Raw genomic sequence first — 22420 nt, 5'->3', positions numbered from 1 at the left:
TTATTTCGCCATTTAAACTGACCTTCTGTGCTAATGTACAGACACAATGTTCTCAAAGCCATCCCAAATACTTATCTTCTTCTTTCTGTGGAATCATAGAACATAGAACAGCACAAGAACAGGCCCTTCAGCCCACAATGTCCGTGCCCAACATGGTGCAAAGTGAAACTAATCTTCTCTGCTTGCACATGATCCATATTCTTTAATTCCCTGCATATTCATGTGCCTAGCTAAAAGCATTTTAAATGCCACTATTGTATCTGACCCCCCACATACACACACTGCTGGCAGTGCAATCCAGGCAACCACCACTTTGTGTGTAAAAACAAATACCCCATGCATCTCCTTTAAACTTTGCTTCCCTCATCTTAAAACCATGTCCTTCACCCACAACACACTGCATGCAGAAACCTGTCCTGCATATCTATACAACTAAAAGTCTCATCTTGACCACTTCCTGTATGCGCTGTATATTGATTTTAGAAAAAACGCTACCATATATCACTATGATTTTTGGCCATCTTACACACAGTCCTCCTCCTCTGAGGCAACCCCGAGAATTTTTCAGATCGATGAAAAATAAAAAAGTTATGAGTGTTTAAAAAATCTTGGGATCGGCTGATTGGTCCTCTTGCCTGTCAATCACCACAATAAAAGGAGCGCCCCTTCCGGGGGGGCAGGACTATAATACCCCAGATGCCTGTATGTGAGTCAGTCACTCTGGAAGATCGCGAGGGAGACTCCACAACTGTGATTCTAAGCTGTGAATCAACTGAACTGTGAGTCTGCAATGTACTTGCAATAAATGATTTGTTAGCCCTTAATGACAATGCAATGAGTTGTTTGGCAATTTGGTGACCTGCACTCTGCTTGAAATGCTATGAAATTGAATTTGGTGGCCTGCACTCTGCTTGAAATGCTATGAAATTGAATTTGCTGGCATGCACTCTGCTTGAAATGTTATGAAATTAAATTTGCTGGCCTGCACCCTGCTTGAAATGCTATGAAACTGAATTTGCGCTACCATTTTTGCGCAATATAAAAACAACACAAACCGGAAGAAGACAAGATGATAGTTATAGTTAGATAAATATAGATAGATAGATGGTTGGACAAAGGCCTGAGGTGAAAAGACACAATGTGTAAGATAAGGATAGAAGATTTACAAATTGTGATGCTGGAGGAAGGAATATAGGTGAAAGGAGACAGGGCAGGGAGAAGGGAGCAATTGGTGTAAATCCAGTTGGTGCATAGGTTCATGTTCAAGTGAGTTTATTGTCATGTACCCCAACACGGTAATGGCGGATGTGCGGGAGTGGGCGCCGTCTGTGTATGGCAGCCTGCCCGCAGTCCGTCTCTTCACTTTTTTAAATTTTAAGTCCTGTCCAAAATGTTAGTGGAGGTCTTTTATGTGGTGGGTGGGGGTGGGGAAGGGGGAAACTTTAATTCTTAGTCCCCTACCTGGTCGGAGAGGCAGCATCCCTCCGAGCTGCTTCTTCGCCCCGTCCTCACGGCCTACCATCGAGAATGGAGCGGCGTTTCCTGTCGGGACCGGCCGGGACTACAGCTTCGGCGGCGGCGCAGCGCAAGGACACCATCACGGAGCAGAGCCACGGAGCGGGCGATGCCTTGCCGGGTCGCCGTGCGGTGGGCTCCGGAGCGCTGTGGCCGTCGATCCAAACATCGCGGAGCTGGGGCTGCGGGCGTCCGGCCGCAGGCGGCGCTGGATTTGGAGCGCCGCGGAGCCAGGGATCGAGTTCGCCGGGGTCGGAGCTCCAACCGGCGCGGCCTGAAGTCTACGAGTGCCCCGGTCTCCGGTCTCCGGGGAGGAGGCAGCCGCTCCAGAATTTCCAAGCCGCTTGAGGAATTGTTTCACCCGACGCCAGTGCTCCATCTTCACGGCAAGAGGGCCCTGAAAATCATCGGACTGGCTGCAAGGCCACAAATGGGCCCCGACCTCGGGTGTTTCAGAGGAAGAGGACTTAACTTTCTGCTGCCTTTCCCCACAGTGGACATTTTTGATTCTGTTGTGGGGGGATGTTTGTGTTGAATTCTATAATGTGTTGTGTCCATTTTCTTTCTTTATTTATTTTTAACCTTTTTCTATGGTTTGTATGTAAATTTATTATTTAATTTATGTAAAGCACTTTGGTGTCAATGCAAGTTGACTTAAAATGTGCTATATAAATAAAGCAATAATAATAATAATAATAATGTGTCCCTGATCGGACAATGAAATTCTTGCTTTGCTTCAGCACAACAGAACATAGAAGGCATTGACTACAAAACACATGAATAAATAAACTGAATAAATAAACTAGGGAAGAGAGGATGTAGGAAACTAAATAAATAACCAAACTGACAAAGAAACAAACAAATAGATAAATAAATAGATGGATGGATAGATAAATAGCTAAAATAAAAAGGGGGGTTGTTTGTGGGTTAGTTACCTAAAATTTGAGAATTCATTGTTCGTTAGGTTGTACGCAAGTGGAATGTGAGGTGCTGTTTTTCCAGTTTGCGTGTGGCCTTGTTCTGACATTGGTCAAGGCCCAGGACTGAAAGGTCAGTATGGGAATGAGAAGAGGAATTAAATTGGCTAGCAACCTTGACATCCGGAGGGCCTTTGTGGACCAAGTGCAATGTTCAGCGAAACAGTCATCCGGAAGTGGCGGCGCTGTTAACAGCTGCGGCTCGCCTGCTGTCCGTCTGTTTTTACTTTTGTTTGTTGTTTTCTTTGTCCTGTTTTAGTTAATTTTGGTTTATTAGGTTGGGTGTGGGGGGGGACATGTTTTCTGTCTCTTCCTTCGGGGGAATGCAACTTTTTCTTGTCGTTTCCCCCTTCTCTGCCTCCGTCTGCGCTGAGGCCTAATGGCGGAGCTGGTGTCCTCCAACTGCGTCCGACCTCGAGGTTCCGGAGGCAGTACCAGCCAGGACTTGGCTGGCCGACTTCGGGGCTGAGGCGGCGGCGGCCCGACTCGGAGCTGATCCGGCGGGACTCGGAGCTGAGGCGGCGGCTGCCTGACTCGCTGATGCGGCGTTCCAGCTTTCGGCAGCGGCCCGACTTGGAGCTGAGGCTGCGTTCCGGCGGCGGCCCGACTTGCTGAGGTGGGGATCGGGCTTTCGGCAGCGGCCCGAATCGGAGCAGCGGCGGCGTCAACATCACTTCGGAGGTTCGGCCGCGGGCCCAGTGGACGACCGGGAGCTCGCAGGTTACAGGTTGGTGACCTGTTTCCGGAGCTCCCGCAACTACAGCTGCGTCCGCTGGACTGGAGGGCGGCATCTTCGGCCCGGATCGCCTCAGCGCAGAGGGAGAACAAGGAGGGAAGAGACAGAGACTAAGACATTTGCCTCCATCATAGTGAGGAGGTGCTTGGTGAGCTCACTGTGGTGGATGTTAATTTGTGTTTATTGTATGTTTTGTTATTTATTATTATTGTGTATGACTGCAGGCAATGAAATTTTGTTCAGACCGAAAGGTCTGAATGACAATAAAGGTATCTATCTATCCATCCATCCATCCATCCATCCATCCATCCATCCATCCATCCATCCATCCATCCATCCATCCATCCATCCATCCATCCATCCATCCATCCATCCATCCACCCACCCACCCACCCACCCACCCACCCACCCACCCACCCACCCATCCATCCATCCATCCATCCATCCATCCATCCATCCATCCATCCATCCATCCATCCATCCATCCATCCATCCATCCATCCATCCATCCATCCATCTATCTATCTATCTATCTATCTATCTAATCTACATTTGGTTTCCAATATGTAGAAGAGGCACTGGAAGCAGTAGAGGAGGTTAGAAGAGGTGCACATGAATGTCCGTCTCACCTGGAAGGACAGCTGAAGCCTGGATGGATGCAAGGGAGTACATAAAGGGATAGGTGCTACATTTCCTGAGATTGCAGTGGAATATACCTGGGGATTTAGTGGGAATTGATGAGTGAACTAAGGAGTTTCGGAGGGAGCGGTCTCTTTGGGAGGCAGAAAGGGGTGGCCATGGGAGGATGTGACTGCTGGTGGGATCACATTGAATGTCACGGAAATGTCAGATCACAATGTACTAGATGTGGAGATTGGTGGGGTGAAAGGTAAGGACAAGGGGAACATGATCCTTGTCCTGTCTTAGGGTAGGGGGGAGTGAGAGCAGAACTACGGGACCCAGAGGAGTCACGGGTGAGGGATCCATCTATGACGGCAATGGGGGAAACCATGTTTACTGAATAAAGAGGACATCTCATGTCCTAGAATGGAAAGCCTTGTCTTGGGTGTGGGTGCGGTGGAGAAGGAAGATTTGAGAGTAGGGGATAGCGTCCTTGCAAGAGGCAGGGTGGGAGGAGGTGTAGTCTAGGTAACTGTGGGAGTTTGTGGGTGTATAGGTGTCAGTTAATAGTCTGTCCTCTGTGATGGACACAGAGTGATCAAGAAAAGGTAGATAGGTGTCATGGATAGTCCAAGTGAACTCGAGGGCAGGGTTAAAGTTAATGGTAAAGTTCATGAAATCTATGCGTTCTGCACAGGTGCAGCAGGCAGCCCCAATGCAGTCATTAATGTATCGGAGAACGAGTTGGGAGATGATGCCAACAAGGATTGTTAGACGTAACCAACAAAAAAAAACAGACATTGCTGGGCCCCATGTGAGTGCCCATGCCTATCCTGTCCTTTTTGTCCTGGACCTTTCTGTTCAGGCTATGCTGGTGGAGGTTGGAAAAAATGTTCCCAATAATGGATGATGGTAGATAGCTGTTTGGATGGTTGAAGTCCTTGATTCTGTTGAAATTGAACTTATCCAGGTAACTGGATATATTCCACAAACTCCGAATGTGTTTGGAGTTTGAAGCTTTGTGGAATCAGGTGAGATGCTTACCACAGAATATCCACCCATGAATTGTTCTCATTGCCATACGTTTAGACTCATGGTATAGAGAAGGCTTTTAATGAAGCTGCTGAGGATATATGGATTTAGAACACTATCCTGAGGAACTGCAATGGTGATTGGATTCTAGCAATCATTTACCTTTTTACAAGATATGACTCCAGGCAATGCAACTTTCTCCACTTGATCCCATAGCGCAGCTTGGTGGCACAACAGGTAGTGCTGCTGTCCCACACTTCCACTAACTGCGATTCAATTATGACTCTGGTGCTGTCTGTGTGGAATTTGCATGTCTCCCTAGAACCGCTGGGTTTCCACAATGTGCTCCGGTTTCAAACATATGCTGGTTGTTGGGATAATTGGCTGCTGTAAAACATCCTAGTGTAGGTTTGTGGCAGGAGAAGTAGAGAGCAATAAAAGGGGATATGAGAGAAAGGATATAGGGTAATAAATGGTGGGATGGTCAGAGAGCTGCTAGTAAATTGATGTGATAAATGACATATTTCTATGTCCTAGGAAATATGACTACTTTACTCATACTCCTAGATGTCAAACTGATCAAATTAGTTTATCCATATCTATATAACTAAAGGTCTCATATTGACTACTTCCTGTCTGTACTGTATATAGATTTTTTTTTAAAAACGCTACCATATATCGCTATGATTTTTGGCCTTGTCCTCCTCTGAGGCAGCCCCGAGGAGTTTTCCAATCGATGAAAAATAAAAAAGTTATGAGTGTTTAAAAAATCTTGAGATCAGCTGATTGGTCCTCTCGCCTGTCAATCACCATCATGAAGGTAACGCCCTTTCCGGGGGGGGGGGGGGGGGGGGGAGGGCAGGACTAGAAAACCCCGGATGCCTGGATGTGAGTCAGTCACTCTGAAAGATCGCGAGGGAGAGTCCACAACTGTGATTCTAAGCTATGAATCAACTGAAATGCGAGTCTGCAATCTACTTGCAATAAATGATTTGTTAGCCCTTAATGACAATGCAATGAGTTGTTTGGCAATTTGGTGGCCTGCACTCTGCTTGAAATGCTATGAAATTGAATGTGGTGGCCAGCACTCTGCTTGAAACGCTATGAAATTGAATGTGGTGGCCAGCACTCTTCTTGAAACACTATGAAATTGAATGTGGTGGCCTACACTCTTCGTGAAACACTATGAAACTGAATGTGGTGGCCAGCACTGCCTGAAATGCTATGAAAGTGAATGTGGTGGCCTGCACTATGCCTGAAACGCTACGAAAGTGAATGCGGTGGCCTGCACTCTGCCTGAAATGGTATGAAACTGAATGTGGTGGTCTGCACTCTGCCTGAAACGCTATGAAACTGAATGTGGTGGCCTGCACTCTGCCTGAAACGCTATGAAACTGAATGTGATGGCCTGCACTCTGTCTGAAACGCTACAAAACCGAATGTGGTGGCCTGCACTCTGCCTGAAATGCTACGAAACTGAATGTGGTGGCCTGCACGCTGCCTGAAACGCTACGAAACTGAATGTGCTGGCCTGCACGCTGTCTGAAACGCTACGAAACTGAATGTGGTGGCCTGCACTCTGCCAGAAATGCTACGAAACTGAATGCGATGGCCTGCACTCTGCCTGAAATGCTACGAAACTGAATGCGGTGGCCTGCAGTATGCTTGAAATGATATGAAATTGAATGTGGTGGCATGTACTCTGCTTGAAATCGAATTTCAAGGACTAGCCGTGAGTCAACTGCCAGCCCACCAGCCCTGAGTGACTGAGCTGCCAGCCCAACAGGCCTGAGTGACTGAGCTGCCAGCCCAACAGGCCTGAGTGACTGAGCTGCCAGCCTAACAGGCCCGAGTGACTGAGCTGCCAACCCACCAGGCCTGAGTGACTGAGCTGCCAGCCCAAGAATCCATCAGCCCCCAATGTCCATACTATCCCTCTGGAAACCATTCCCTTCGACCCACAACATCCAAACCAGCGCTCCAGAAAGCCCCCCCCCCCCCATTGGCCACCAATATTGGAATTGATGGAGAGGTGGAATATTGCGATGGGGGACCAGCCCTCCCAGGTGAACATGGGACCCAACGGGTCCGACTTAGTCTAGTAAATAAATATTCCTCTCACCCAGCTCTCAAACTCGGTCAAAGTTTTGGACAAAACTTTACATATTGCCAGGTGGTCCCGTCCCATGGAAATGATTTCCACGTATTTCGACTCCATCCTATCCCCCCTGGTCCAATCTCTCCCGACCTATGTCCAAGATACCTCACATGCCCTTCGTCTCTTTAATGACTTCCGCTTTCCGAGCCTCCATTCCCTCATCTTTATAATGGATGTTCAGTCACTCTACATTTCCTTTTCCCGCCTTAAAGCCCTCTTTTTTTTCCTCGACCACAGAACGATCCAATTTTCCTCTACTAACACTCTACTCCGCCTAGTGGAGCTGGTCCTCACCCTCAACAACTTCTCCTTTGACTCCTCCCACTGCCCCCAAGTCCAAGGCTTAGCTATGGGCACCCGCATGGGCCGCAGCTATGCCTGCCTCTTTGTAGGGTACATTGAACAATTCTTGTTCCAGGCCTACACTGGCCCTATCCCCGAACTCTATCTCCGTTACATTGATGACTGCATCGGTGCTACTTTCTGCACCCATGCAGAACTCACTGACTTCATCAACTTCACCACCAATTATTATCTTGCACTCAAATTTACTTGGACCATCTCCGACACCTCCCTCCTCTTTCTTGATCTCACAGTCTCCATCACAGGAAAGAGACTAAGGACTAGCATCTATTACAAACCCACTGACTCCCACAATATCTCGACTACACTTCTTCCCACCCTGCTTCCTGCACAGATTCTATCCTCGACTCCTAATTCCTCCGTCACCACCGCATCTGCCCCTAAGATGAGGTGTTCCATACCAGGACATCCGAGATGTCCTCATACTTTAGGGAACAGGGGTTCCCCTCTCCCATCATAGATGAGGCCTTCACTCATGGCTCCTTGGTATCCGCAGTCCGCCCTTGCTCCCCCTCCCCCTAGTCGCACCAGACAGAATTCCCGTAGTCCTTACCTTCCACCCCATCAGCCATCGCATGCAACACATAATCCTCCAAAATTTCCACCATCTCCAACGGGATCCCACTACTAACCACATTTTCCCATCTGCACCCCTTTCCGCTTTTTGCAGAGACCATTCCCTCTGCAACTCCCTGGTTAACTCATCCCTTCCCACCCAAACCACTCCCTCCCCAGGTACCTTCCCCTGCAACCACAAAAGTTGCAATACCTGTCGCTATACCTCCTCCCTCGACTCTGTCCAGGGACCCCAACAGTCCTTTCAGGTGAGGCAGAGGTTCACTTGCACCTCCTCCAACCTCATCTACTGTATCCGTTGTTCAAGATGTGGACTCATACATCGGCCAGACCAAACATAGACTGGCCGATCATTTCGTGGAACACCTTCACTCAGCCCGCATGAACCAACCTGATCTCCCAGTTGCTGGACACTTTAATTCTCCTTCCCATTCTTACACAGACCTTTCTGTCCTCGGTCTCCTCCATTGTCAGAGTGAGGCTAAATGCAAATTGGAGGAACAGCATCTCATATTACCCTTGGGCAGCTTACAGCCCAGTGGTATGAATATTGATTTCTCTCAGTTCAGGTAGCCCATCATTCCCTCTCTCTATCCCTCCCCCACCCAAGTTGCATTAGTTTCTCATTTTCACCCTACAAACAGCTAACAATGGCCTGTTTGCTTTATCATCATTACTTTTTTGCATATCTTTCATTCATAGTACTTTATCTCTCCACATCACAGTCTTTATCTCTCGTTTCCCTTATCCCTAACCAGTCTGAAGAAGGGTCTCAACCTGAAAAGTCACCCGTTCCTTCTCTCCAGAGATGCTGCCTGTCCCGCTGAGTTACACCAGCTTTTTGTGTCTACCTTCTGATGCAATCTGGAATTAGTTTTGTTGAAGGTACACTGCTGGAGAAACTCAACGGGTGCAGCAGCATCTATGGAGCGAAGGAGATAGGCAATATTTCGGGCCGAAACCCTTCTTCAGACTGATAGGGGGTAGGGGGAGGCGGGGAGAAGAAAGGAAAAAGAAGGAGGAGGAGCCCGAGGGCTGAGGGGGAGGTGGGAAGGGGAGGAGACAGCAAGGGTAAACTGATTTGTGAGAATTCAATGTTCATGCCACCAGGATGCAAACTACCCAAGCGGAATATGAGGTGCTGTTACTCCAATTTACGGCGTTGCTCACTCTGGCCATGGAGAAGGCCCAGGACAGAGAGGTCGAATACGGAATGGGAAAGGGAGTTGAAGTGCTGAGCCACCGGGAGGTCAGGATGGTTAGTGCGGACCGAGCGGAGATGTTCGGCGAAACGATCGCCAAGCCTGCGCTTGGTCTCACCGATATAGATCAGCAGACATCTAGAGCAGCGGATGCAATAGATGAGGTTGGAGGAGGTGCAGGTGAACCTCTGTCACACCTGGAACGACTGCTTGGGTCCTTGAATGGAGTCGAGGGGGGAGATAAAGCGACAAGTGTAGCATCTCTTGCAGTTGCAACGGAAAGTGCCCGGGGAAGGGGTGGAGCGGGAGGGAAGGGAAGGGAAGAATTGACAAGGGAGTTACGGAGGGAGCGGTCTTTGTGGAAGGCAGACAGGGGGGAAGATGGGAAGATGTGGCGAGTGGTGGGGTCACATTGGAGGTGGCAACAGCACCTCATATTCCACTTGGGTAATCTGCATCCTGGTGGCATGAACATTGAATTCTCACAATTCAGTTAACCCTTGCTGTCTCCTCCCCTTCCCACCTCTCCCTCAGCCCTCCTCCTCCTCCTTTTTCCTTTCTTCTCCCCGCCTCCCTCTACCAGTCTGAAGAAGGGTTTCGGCCCGAAACGTTGCCTATTTCCTTCGCTCCATAGATGCTGCTGCACCCGCTGAGTTTCCCCAGCATTTCTGTGTACCTTCGATTTTCCAGCATCTGCAGTTCCTTCTTTAACAATTAGTTTCTTTGAGTTGATTATTGGTAAGTAGATCATGATGAATGGTGCTCCAGTGCTGAAGTGGGACTTCTCCTTCACAAAGATGGCAGTTCCAACTAATGGACAAACAAACCTGTAACAGGTAGATTTGTGAGATGAGGTTAAGTAGATTTTGGCTTTTTTTTATTTCTTCAACCCAGTCCAAGAGAAATGTTATAGTCAGAGAGAGATGACCCACCATTCTTGACCCACCATTTATGAGCCAGTCATCAATCGCCCATTTTACACGAATCCAACATTATCCCTAGCTTTTATTTAAATTACATTGTAATGCCGCAGATCTCTGGGATGTGGTAGAAAACCCACGCGGTCACAGAACGAATATGCAAATTCCACACACTCTGCATCCATGAACAGGTTTGAACCCAAGGCACCAACTCTACTGGCTGCGTCATTTGCTACCCTAAAATTGTCTTTCGGGATTGCCCTCTTTGCTCAGTGATGGTGCTAGCGTGCTAATTTCAGTGACCATTGAACTTTCCCACCCACAGTATGTTCTGCGGCTTTGATACCCTTAATGTTTCTTGCAAATGGCGTGCAGCAGCATTGAGGAGAGCATTCATCAGCTGGGAGGAGGGGAAGGAAGGCAGAGTCCGCAGGAGATTTTCTTGCCTTGATGTTTCATCGAGTCTGTATGGAGAACTTCTGGGAGACACTCTGTCCCAACCATAACCGGTGCCAATCATACTATGCCGAATATACCCGGGATTGTGAATGAGAACATTGACTGAAGGGTATAATGATGTGACTATGATCATTCAAGACAGCTGCGTGACTAGTCTGCAGGATAGCTCTCCCTGTTTCGGCATGTCCGCAGATACTTGTGAGATGGTCTTTGCATGGTTGATTAAACTGATGTGCATTTGTTGAATGTTATAATTTGTGTTAGGAAAACGTAATTGTCAATTGTTTTAATGAAATATGGAACTGGCTAAATGGATGCATGGTCTCACTTGCTTTAATTGTTATGATCAAGACCTACTTCAAGTACTCGAGCCCTAAGTCTGGACTGTTAACAGCTACTAATACAGAACTGTGCTGTCAAAAAGGCCACCTTCCAGATGAAATGTGAAACCAAACTTGACTCTGCTATTCTGTCAGCTGCGGAAAATGCCACAGATTAAAAGTCCATTACGACGTTGTTATTTGTGGGATCTTAAGCGCAAATTGGCTGCAGCAGTTCTTACACTACAAAAGTACTTAATTTTTCTGAAGAGGTTTGAACTTCCTGACGCTCTATTTCACAGCAAATATTTTTTAGTTTGACACACAGCCCACAATAATTGAGACGTCGTGCTTTCCATTTGGCACAATTTCAACTTTGGCTCTGGTCTTCTATTCTCCAACACATCGCTTGGAATTTCCCACAAACCTAATACGTGAAAATAATAGTGTTACAACACTCGATAGTGATGGTGAAAGTTAAATCGCTGGCTGTTTTCTACGCCAAAAGTGTTTTTTTTTTTCGGAGAAATTCTCTTAATCGCTATTTTGGACAGTATTCGGGAGCTTTCGATATAATTTATTGATACTTCGCTGTTCAAGAAAACAATTAACAATATTTATTTTCGGAAGAAAGTGTAAGTTGTTTGGTTGCATTGTAAAAGGTTAATCAGATGGAGTGTGAAATATGATAGTCTTTAAATAACTACGCTAAAAATAAGTAATCCACAGCCACCTCTTGCTGATGAGATGATCGATTGCACCAAGTGGCAGCAATTGCTCCTCTGTCTCTCTCTCTCCCGCATAGAAGAACCATGACGATTTGTTTCGCTGTTTCGTGCACCACCTTTTTTTGTTGATGGTTTCTGTTGGATCAGAGTAAAAATCACTTCAGCAATCCGGGACCGCAGCCGTTTAGAACGATGACCCAGCCAACTAGATCAGTTCTCTCCAACTCTCCGAAGGACGAAAATCAAATTTATGAAAATGTGTTTTCGGAGATCGAAACACTGGAATTGCCTCTTGGCACAAGTTTGCGGTAGGTAACGTGATTATTATTGTTAAAACCGTTTGGCAGTTTTTGGTATTGGGTAAAGGCATGCAAAGTATGTCGACCCACTCTAACACTAGACTTGTATTACACTGCAATGTTATTCCAAATGTGGAAGTCTAAATTTGTCCAGTTTAGCAGTCGCCTGACATCTAAATTAAATTCTCACTTACACAATAAGAAGTAGGAAAGTGTTTATTAAACAACATCGTGGTTCCAAAATCGTTTGCGAATCGATATATCTTTTAAGTGGATAATGATTGTACATATGTGTTGGTTGTGGATCCCGTGATCTAACGGTGGCCAAATTTGATCGAACTGTTCCAAGATAACCATCTGATGTCTCAACATCTGGAGAACAATTCTCATTTCAAAGTTTTCCTTCACATTCCCCCTTTGTGATATTTATCTAGTTTATTTGTTGAGTTTTGAGTTTATACTGATTGTACCGATGTGTTTCACTCACGTCACTATATGCGATATCCAGTAGGAGAGTACCTTCAAGACTTGGACAATAAATAAGTTAATATATTAATTCAACGATATCCCCGTATGAGCCCAAGTCCCCACGAGAAGTTCAAGTTGTTGATTTCAATATGACGACCAATATGATGACCAATAGAGGAAATTTGGTCATTTGTCTAACAGTTTTGCTACAATCCTCTTGGATTTAAAATGTTTAGTTTCATAGATATTTATCTGTATGCGAAATTAAATAAAAGCTCCTCTGTTTCATTGTATATTAGATATTTTACAGCTATATTTGATTAAAAAATAACAATCCGGTTTGGATTTCAACCAAATTGCAGACGCGAAAAGATAGGCTCTTGCAGTATTCGTTCTCCGATGTTATCTCCCAGGATCACGTTTAAACTTAAAGGTGGAAAATATAAGTTTCCACTTATTCAGTATCCCGTTTAGCAAATAGGACCCATTTTCATTAAAAAAAATAAACCGCTGGAAGCACACAACAGGTCAAGTGGCAGAGAACCACGTGTGTGTTTTAAAGTCGCAAAAGAGGGAGAGGATAGAGTTTGTGAGATGATGCTGATCAAAGATAGTGGGTAGCAATTACTTTTATAAAAAGGCAGAGGCGTTGAAAGATGGAAGAAGGGTAACAAAGGCTAGTAGTTGGGTGACATGGTCAATCTCAATATTAAGTCCAGAGGGTTACAATGTATGAAGATCATACATTGTAAATGGAGACCACTTTCCTTGGGTGCTGGAGAAATGCCGGACGCCAATAGTAGAGGGTCCATGATAGGAAAGGGATGGAGAATTGATGACAGTTGGAAGCATAGGGTTGTCCTTGTGGGCTGAATGGGGTGTTCTGAAAAGTGGGCATCCACTTTGCATTTTTTGTCTGCAATGTGGAGGAGATAACATTGTGAATACAGAATGGAATACATAAATTGGATGAACTGTGGGTGAATTGTTGCATTGTCTCAATGGACAGTTTAGATGGCCAAACGATACAAAGAGAATAGGTAAAAGGGCAGTTATTGAATCTCCTGCAGTTGCATGGGAGAGTGCCATGGGAATGTGGTTCTTGGAGGCAAGTGGACTAGAGGTATGCAGAGAGAATGGTCTCTTTGGAATTTTGAAAGGAGATGAGAGGATGTGTTTGAAATCTCATTACAGGTGGAAACATCGATGGATAATGATATTTTCATTATGGAAGCTAGTGGTGTAGAGGTGACGATCCTTGTTCTGACTGGGAATAGAGGGTGAGAAAATGAGCCTTGTCAACCGTGGTAGAGGGAAGCTACAATAAAGGAGGTTTGCTATTATTCTGAATGTCACTGACCATTTCCTCAGGGGACTTTATTTCTTCCTGCTTTGACTATTCTTTCTTTGTTCAGTCCCTTCTCGCATGCATCCGTACACCTGAGGAGCTCCGCCATCTTGACTATTTCCTGCATCCGACTGGTTTGTTTTCCAAATGGATGCCTAGTCCTTTTGTACTTCCATGCCACGTCTGGTTCTGGCATGAGAGGTCTTGTCATTGAAGTAGATTTGATGGAGAGATTGGGGGATTGGAATTTGAGTCCTTGCTTGAAGTGTGATGGGAGGAGATGTGGTTAAAATAGTTGAGATTTGATTCCTTATAGTGGGTATTGGTGCTAATCTATCCCTTGAGATACAATAATGGTGTTTGAGGCTTTTGGGTAGGCACATGGATATGGAGGGATCATAGGCAAGCAGATGAGATTTACACAAAATACCAGAGTAACTCAGCGGGGCAGGCAGCATCTCTAGATAGAAGGAATGGGTAATGTTTTGCATCACGGGCCTTCTTCTGAAGAAGGATCTCGACCCAAAACGTCACCCATTCTGTCTCTGCTCCCACTCTTTCTCTGCTGTGATGCTGCTGTCCTGAGTTACTCCAGCATTTTGTGTCTATCTTCGGTTTAAACCAGCATCTGCAGTTCCTTCCTACACAGATGAGATTCATCTTGGCATCGTGTTCAGAAGGGCCTGTTCCTGTGCCATACTTTCTATGTTTTGTTACAGAATAAGGAAGAGTCCGATATATACCAGCTAAATGTGAGAATGGTTGGAATTGTCAGCCAATTGAGTTACATTTGAGTTTTGTATGAATGAAGCAAGGACTACGAATGTAATGGTGAAAGTTTAGTAGGGGGCTTAAAGACTGAAACAAGACCTCTCTGATGAAGAGACACTTGTAGCTTTACCCTTATGAGTTCCCAAAGTTACATCCCTGATTTGTAGAAGGTGAATGGAGTTGAAGTATCTCAATAGAAGAATAAACTCAACAGGGTGTGTTCAAGAAAAGTTAAAGGCTTTTGGATTATCTTGATATGGCATGCAGATATAGAGGGAATAGACATCCACTGTGAAGATAAGCCAGCTGGGAACAGGAAACCATTAGAAGTAGAGGGTATTGGATGTGTAGTAGAATAGTCAATAGAGAAATAAACACGTTTTGTAGAGCACAAGCAATTTGAAAGGGGCGTACCATGACATGAATGCTAGATGTCACCAGTCCACTCCCTGTGGTCCATTATAACAAGGGTTTACTGTTAAAAAGGTGAGGCTATGTGTGAAGTATGGGACCATTCTTTCATTACACCACAAGCTAATTTATGATCTTGACAGTTATTGAGAAAAGTGCTAATCAGATGCCAGGGTTTTACTTTTCAGGGAGGAATCCTTTGAAGAGGATTATCTGGGCCCACTTGAATGCATCACTGCTTATTCAATAGAATTGATGCCATATTAACAAAAATACTGAAATGCGGTTTCATCGAGAAGAATGAGAATGTTCATGATTTAACTACGTCTGCAGTTAGGCTTATACGGTGCTAATATCTGATTCATCATATTAGCACTGGCGAACACGGATAGGTGACATCAGGACCCTTCTTCAGACTGATTCAGCCTAATGTGTTACTCCAGCACTTTGCGGCTGTTGTTGTAGCTCCTGACAGTGCTTTCTTCAGGCCACTGCCAATGATAAGACGTGCTTGGTCACCATGTGGCGCCAGCCCCTCGAACCAGCTGCCACTTCCAAGATGGATTATGTTGGCGACTCCAGGGGAGAAGGTGGAGGGGAGGGGCCCAGAGGACAGAGCTATGAGAGGAGGTGGTGGCTGCTATGGTCGAGCAGGGAGCGGACAAAGCAACAGCTGACAGGCAGAAGCACCGAGTGTGTCCTGTCGGTGGCGGCGGCCTGAAGATAGCGCTGTTGGTCAGTGGCTACAACGTGAGCCGCAACACTAGCCACATCAACCAGACCATCAACTCAACCATAGAAACAAAGAACTGCAGGTGCTGATTTACACCACAGATAGACACAAAGTGCTGGAGTAACTCAACGGGACAGGCAGCATCTCTGAAGAAAAAGAATGGGTGACATTTAGAGTTGGGTCCCAACCCAAAACGTCGCACATCATTTTTCTCCAGAGGTGCTGCCTGTCCCGTTGAGTTACTCCAGCACTTTGTGTCTATCTGTGGTATAAACCAGCACCTGCAGTTCTTTGTTTCTATAGTTGAGTTGGTGTTTGTAGTTTTTAAGAACCTGATGGTTGTTGGGAAGATGCTGTTCCTGAACCTGGAGGTCATGGTTTCAGACACCTACAGTATATCATTTTCCTGATGGCAGGAGTGAAATAGAGCATGGCTGGAGTAGTGTGGGTCCATGATGATGCTGGCTGCCTTTTGTAGGCAGAGCTTCCAAAAGAACCCTTTGATTGCGGGGAGATCAGAATCTGTGATGGACCAAATGGTGTCCTCCACTTTTTGTAATCTCCTTAGTTCCTGGGTGCTCGAGTTGCCAAACAGGCCATGATGCAGCCAGTCAATAAGCTCTCTAACATGCACCTGTAGAGAAGTTCGCTTTCGAAAGTTGACTTTCTTTGTGATTGGATCATTATGCAGGCCCAAGACTGATCTTTAGAGATGTGAACGCACAGGAACTTGAAGTTGTTGACTCTCTCCATCACCGACTTGTTGACGAGGACAGGCTCGTGGATTCTCGGCCTTCCTCTTGTGAAGATAGTTACAGTGACTATCAAATGTGTCTTTTGGAGAAACTCCTGGCACACCTCAGCTCTGTTTTCAAGGGCTGCTACCTCTTCGACAAAATTCTTTAGGGGTTGGACAGGCTAGATGCAGGAAGATTATTCCTGATGTTGGGGAAGTCCAGAACTAGGGGTCACAGTTTAAGGATAAGAGGGAAGTCTTTTAGGACCGAGATGAGAAAATCATTTTTTACACAGAGAGTGGTGAATCTGTGGAAATCTCTGCCACAGTAGGTAGTTGAGGCCAATTCATTGGCTATATTTAAGAGGGAGTTAGATGTGGCCCTTGTGGCTAAAGGGATAAGGGGGTATGGAGAGAAGGCAGGGATGGGATACTGAGTTGGATGATCAGCCATGATCATATCGAATGGCGGTGCAGGCTCGAAGGGCCGAATAGCCTACTCCTGCACCTATTTTCTATGTTTCTATGTTTCTATGTCTTTAAATCTGAATAAATTTTCATAATATTATAACTGCTGCAATTCACTGCAATGGTTATAAGAAAAACTGAAGCAGAATTGACGGATAATTATTTGTTTCAAATTTAAAGGCAATAAACATGTTAGTAATTTAAGTTGTATGCACTGTGTATGCCTGATTCACCATATGATGTCAAGACGTTGGGTTACATCTGGATTGCCTCCTCTACTGAGAGAGTGTGAGGCCCAAACCAAATTGGAGGAACAGCACCACATATTCCACTTGGGCAACTTACACCCCAGCGATATGAATATTGATTTAGATGATCAGTCCAAAGGTAACATATTGAATGGCGGTGCAGGCTCGAATAGCCTACTCCTGCACCTATTTTCTGTGTTTCTATGTTTGTATGTAACCAAGCTGCCTTTCCACCATGTGATAGACACAAAATGCTGGAGTAACTCAGCGGGACAGGCAGCATTTCTGGAGAGAAAGAATGGGTAATGTTTCGGGTCGAGAGCCTTCTTCAGACTGAGAGTCGGGGAGAGAGAGACTAGAGAAATGCAAGGTGTGAAAACGTCTGATCAAAGCAGAGGTTGTTCAAGGAAATGTAGAATGGTTCATTGGAAGCTGAGGGGATGGTGACAAGGAGGCATACAATCAGTAAAATTAACCGGGAGGACAGTGAAAATAGTCAGAGAACTATGGTTGGTGGGGAGGGATGGAGAGAGAGGGAAAGTAAGGGTTACATGATGCTAGAGTATTCAATATTCATTCCGCTGGGGTGCAAGCTTCCCAAGCGAAATGTGAGGCTCTGTTCCTCCAATTTATGTTGGGCCTCACACTCTGACAGTGGACGAGGCCCAGGACAGGAAGGTCAGTGTCTCTTTCCACCAGGTGACACGCATGTTGAGTATTATTTTTATTCCGTGCATGTGAGGATTTGGATGCAACGTGGAGGATGACCATCGCGCCACCGAGCGGCGACAGAGGAACAAAAACAAACTAGACCAAAGAGGAAACCCCTCCGAGATATTTGATGTTGCTGCGGGTTGCAGCAATGAGGGAAGTGCGAGCGGTTGGGGGGGGCGGGGCGGGGCGGGGGGTTACGCGCATTGTCGGGAGCGAGCGATGGGGGCGTGCACGCGCATGGTCGGGAGCGAGCGGTGGTGGGCATGCACGCGCACGGTCGGGGAGCGAGCGGTTGTGGGGCGTGCACGCGCATGGTCGGGGAGCGAGCGGTGGTGGGGCGTGCACGCGCATTGTCGGGGAGCGAGCGGCGGGGGGGTTACGCGCATTGTCGGGAGCGAGCGGCGGGGGGTGCACGTGCATTGTCGGGGGGTGAGCGGCGGGGGGGTGCACGCGCATTGTCGGGGAGCGAGCGGCGGGGGGGTGCACGTGCATTGTCGGGGAGCGAGCGGCGGGGGGGTGCACGTGCATTGTCGGGGGGTGAGCGGCGGGGGGGTGCACGCCATTGTCGGGAGCGAGCGGTGGGGGGGTGCACGCGCATTGTCGGGGAGCGAGCGGCGGGGGGGTGCACGTGCATTGTCGGGGGGTGAGCGGCGGGGGGGTGCACGCGCATTGTCGGGGAGCGAGCGGCGGGGGGGTGCACGCGCATTGTCGGGGAGCGAGCGGCGGGGGGGTGCACGTGCATTGTCGGGCAGCGAGCGGCGGGGGGGTGCACGTGCATTGTCGGGGAGCGAGCGGCGGGGGGTGCACGTGCATTGTCGGGGAGCGCGCGGCGGGGGGGTGCACGCGCATTGTCGGGGGGTGAGCGGCGGGGGGTGCACGCGCATTGTCGGGGAGCGAGCGGCGGGGGGGTGCACGCGCATTGTCGGGGAGCGAGCGGCGGGGGAGTTACGCGCATTGTCGGGGAGCGAGCGGCGGGGGGTGCACGCGCATTGTCGGGGAGCGAGCGGCGGGGGGTGCACGCGCATTGTCGGGGAGCGAGCGGCGGGGGGGGTTACGCGCATTGTCGGGGAGCGAGCGGCGGGGGGTGCACGCGCATTGTCGGGGAGCGAGCGGCGGGGGGGTGCACGCGCATTGTCGGGGAGCGAGCGGCGGGGGGGGGTGCACGCGCATTGTCGGGGAGCAAGCGGCGGGGGTGCACGCGCATTGTCGGGGAGCGAGCGGCGGGGGGGTGCACGCGCATTGTCGGGGAGCGAGCGGCGGGGGTGCACGCGCATTGTCGGGGAGCGAGCGGCGGGGGGGTGCACGCGCATTGTCGGGGAGCGAGCGGCGGGGGGTGCACGCGCATTGTCGGGGAGCGAGCGGCGGGGGGGTGCACGCGCATTGTCGGGGAGCGAGCGGCGGACGTGCACGCGCTGCGCGGGGTGGGCGCGGGCTTTGGGCAGGAGAGTGAACGCGCCCGAGGTCCCGTAACCAGAGGGGGCGTCTCCTCGGTGACGGCCGCCGGGGAAGGCGGGGAGGTAGGGCGGGGCAGGGCAGGCAGGCAGGGCCGGCGTGAGCCGTTAGGTGCGGTTCCCCGCCCAGCTCCAGCCCCAGCCCAGCTGCAAGATGGCAGAGGGCGAGGGGCCGGAGACGACCACGGAACACGAGCGGATCCTGCAGGAGATCGAGAGCACGGACGCGGCCTGTGTGGGGCCCACACTCAGGCAAGTGACAGCGGTGCCGGTGGCGGGCGGGTGGGGCCAGAGTAGCGGCCCACACACACACACACACCAGGCCCCGGCCCCTGTTGCCGGCACCGACTCTGCGCCCAGACACCGCTCTACATTCTCCAATATTTCAGCGTTTGAAGGACGCTCGGTGGCCACTTGCACTCGTAGTGAGTGAGTGTAAACATCGACTCGCAAGGTGACTGTCACACAAGCCTGCCTCTAACAGGATGACAGACACTGCGCTATACCCATTAATGTAGGCTGACACTACATCACCACACAATAGGACCGGCTTATCCACTCGCACAGTGTCACCGGCAAGTTGAAATAAATACAGTCAATGCTGGAAATTCTCAGCAGGTCGGATAGCCCGTGGGTAGGTGTGAGGGCTGTGGATGCTGGGGTGAAGAAGAGGGACGTTGTGTTTCAGTTCTACGTCCTCTTCAGAATAAATATTTCCGGCTTTTTGTGCTTTTCAAATTTCCAGCGATTTTTCCTACACAGGCTTCCTACAATGTTAATGTTCTGATGAAGGGTCTCGACTCGAAACATCACATATTCCTATTCTCCAGAGATGCTTGCTGACACGCTGAGTTCCAACATTTTGTGTCTATCTTCAGTGTAAGCCTGCATCTGCAGTTCCTTTTTACACAATGTGGCACTCCATAGTGCAAATATCCAAGGTTACAAGTAAAATTAGCCTACAATTGTGCACTATCTTTTGATAGTACACAATTGATGGAGAAACACTGGGTTTGTTTGCAGTTCCATCTCAAGTCTTTTTGAGGAATTAATGGTTGGTACTTTTCTATGATGGGACTTTGAGCCCAACCTGTTTGTTCTTGTAACAGTGTTTGAGGTTTATCTGGGCAAGTGTGAGGTGTTGCAAGGGGAATGTGACAGTTAATGACAGGACACATAACAGAATATGTCTGTAGCTGAAATGGACATTTCTGTGGCAACACAAGTAGATAGTGATCAAGAATGCGCATGAGAGGCCTGCCTTCATCGGTTGGAGAATTGAGTATAAGAATTAAACTAAGTTGAAGCTTTATAGAATTTTGATTAGTTTGCATTTGAGTATTGTGTAGGACAGAACTGCAGATGCTGGTTTAAACTGAAGATAGACACACAAAGTTGGAGTAACTCAGCAGGTCAGACAGTATCTCTGGAGAAAAGGAATAGGTGAAGAAGGGTCTTGAGCTGAAATGTCACCTATTCTTTTTCTCCAGAGGTGCTGTCTGATCTGACAATAGACAATAGGTGCAGGAGTAGGCCATTCAGCCCTTCGAGCCAGCACCGCCATTCAATGTGATCATGGCTGATCATCCCCAATCAGTACCCCGTTCCTGCCTTCTCCCCATAGCCCCTGACTCCGCTATTTTTAAGAGCCCTATCTAGCTCTCTCTTGAAAGCATCCAGAGAACCTGCCTCCACCGCCCTCTGAGGCAGAGAATTCCACAGACTCGCCACTCTCTGTGAGAAGAAGTGTTTCCTCGTCTCCGTTCTAAATGGCTTACTCCTTATTCTCCTTACTCCAGTATCTCCTCTGCTGAGATATTCCAGCTTTGTGTGTCTATTTTGAGTATTGTGTACAGTTCAGCGGTGCCACATTACAGAAAGATGTGTAAGCGTTGGAAAGGGTGTGGAAGAGGTTATCAGGATGCTGCCTGAATTAGAGGACGTTAGCTATAAGGTGAATAGAAACCAAGAACTACCGATGCTGGTTTATACCACAGATAGACACAAAGTGCTTGAGTTTTGAGATGGGACTCTTCAGACTGCTGGTCTGAAGGAGAGGTTGGACAAACTTGAATTGTTTTCTCTGGAGCATCAGAGGCTGAGGGAAGACCTGATAGAAGAATATAAAACAAAGAGAAGCATAGGTCGGTTAGATAATAGGATCATTTTTTCTGAGGGTGGAAAAGTAAATAACTAAAGGGCATAATGTTTAATGGAGATGTGTGGGGCAAGTTTTAATAAAATTGTAGGTGTCTGGGATGCAATGTCATGGGTGTTGGTAGAATCAGATTAAGTACTGTCTAGCAGGCTTTCAGATTGGCACATGAATAAGCAGAGAATGGAGAGATATGGAGCATGTGCAGACAGAAGGAGTTGGTTTCATTTAGAATAGTTCAATACATGCATTTGGCTGAAGGGCCTGTTCTGCATTGTACTGCTGCCTGTCCTGCTGTTGTATTATCTTCTGCATTGTACTGCTGCCTGTCCCGCTGAGTTACTCCAGCATTTTGTGTTTACCTGCGTTGTACTATGTTCATTCAGGGTCACACCGAAAGTCTCCTATCTACCGTCAGAGTAGCAGGGTGGGTGTTACATAATGTGGCATTATCCATCTTTCACACAGTCTGTTATCCAGCAGATAGATACTGTTTGCTGCGTACTTTCAACAAGGCTGTGCATTTTCTCCCAGTTGTGCAGGATGACACGTGTCTAGCACATGAGACGACATGAGAAATTGGATATGCCACACAAATGTGTTAAAGGGAATTATGATTTTAACTCTATATGTGGGTGTTGTATCATGTTTCAAAGGAGTATCTTGTGTCAATAATACTAATTTTTGAGCTTTTTGGAGGGTAGTTTAATTATAGAATGATCCATCTGGTGATACATAATTGCTGCAAGAATATTGAATATTAATGACTTTTTACTATAAAGTGTACACAGTAATGTAATAGATCAGCATACTAAACCTTCATGTCGCTTATTACTGTTCCAATTCTCGTGCTATTTAACGTCTACAAACCAAAAATTGCAATATCATGACAGATTCAAATGAGTGTACACCAGGGTACAATGAAATTCCTTGAGCACTTAACTCGGTGTAAACAGTATACATATAGTAGTGATAAATACATGATATCTGAAAACAAATCATCATGGTCTT

General features: G+C 47.6%; 1 protein-coding gene across 8 annotated transcripts in view; it reads left to right on the top strand.

Moving 5' to 3' along the window:
- Positions 1 to 11642: 11642 nt before the first annotated feature.
- The window catches only part of exoc6 (exocyst complex component 6), a 187677-nt gene continuing 176899 nt past the window's right edge, over positions 11643 to 22420 (top strand). For 2 of the 8 annotated variants that reach the window (XM_033033597.1, XM_033033594.1), the window contains exon 1: positions 11645 to 11915. In XM_033033597.1, coding sequence (XP_032889488.1) covers positions 11800 to 11915 — 116 coding nt within the window. In that variant the 5' untranslated portion in view covers positions 11645 to 11799. Of the gene's footprint in view, positions 11916 to 19218; positions 19507 to 22420 lie in introns of those variants that run through there. The other 6 variants (XM_033033601.1, XM_033033600.1, XM_033033595.1 and 3 more) reach the window with 5 other exon arrangements.

Source organism: Amblyraja radiata, chromosome 15 (assembly GCF_010909765.2).
Source record: "Amblyraja radiata isolate CabotCenter1 chromosome 15, sAmbRad1.1.pri, whole genome shotgun sequence".
NCBI classification, from domain to species: Eukaryota; Metazoa; Chordata; class Chondrichthyes; order Rajiformes; family Rajidae; genus Amblyraja; species Amblyraja radiata.
This window is presented reverse-complemented; position numbering and strand designations above follow the sequence as displayed.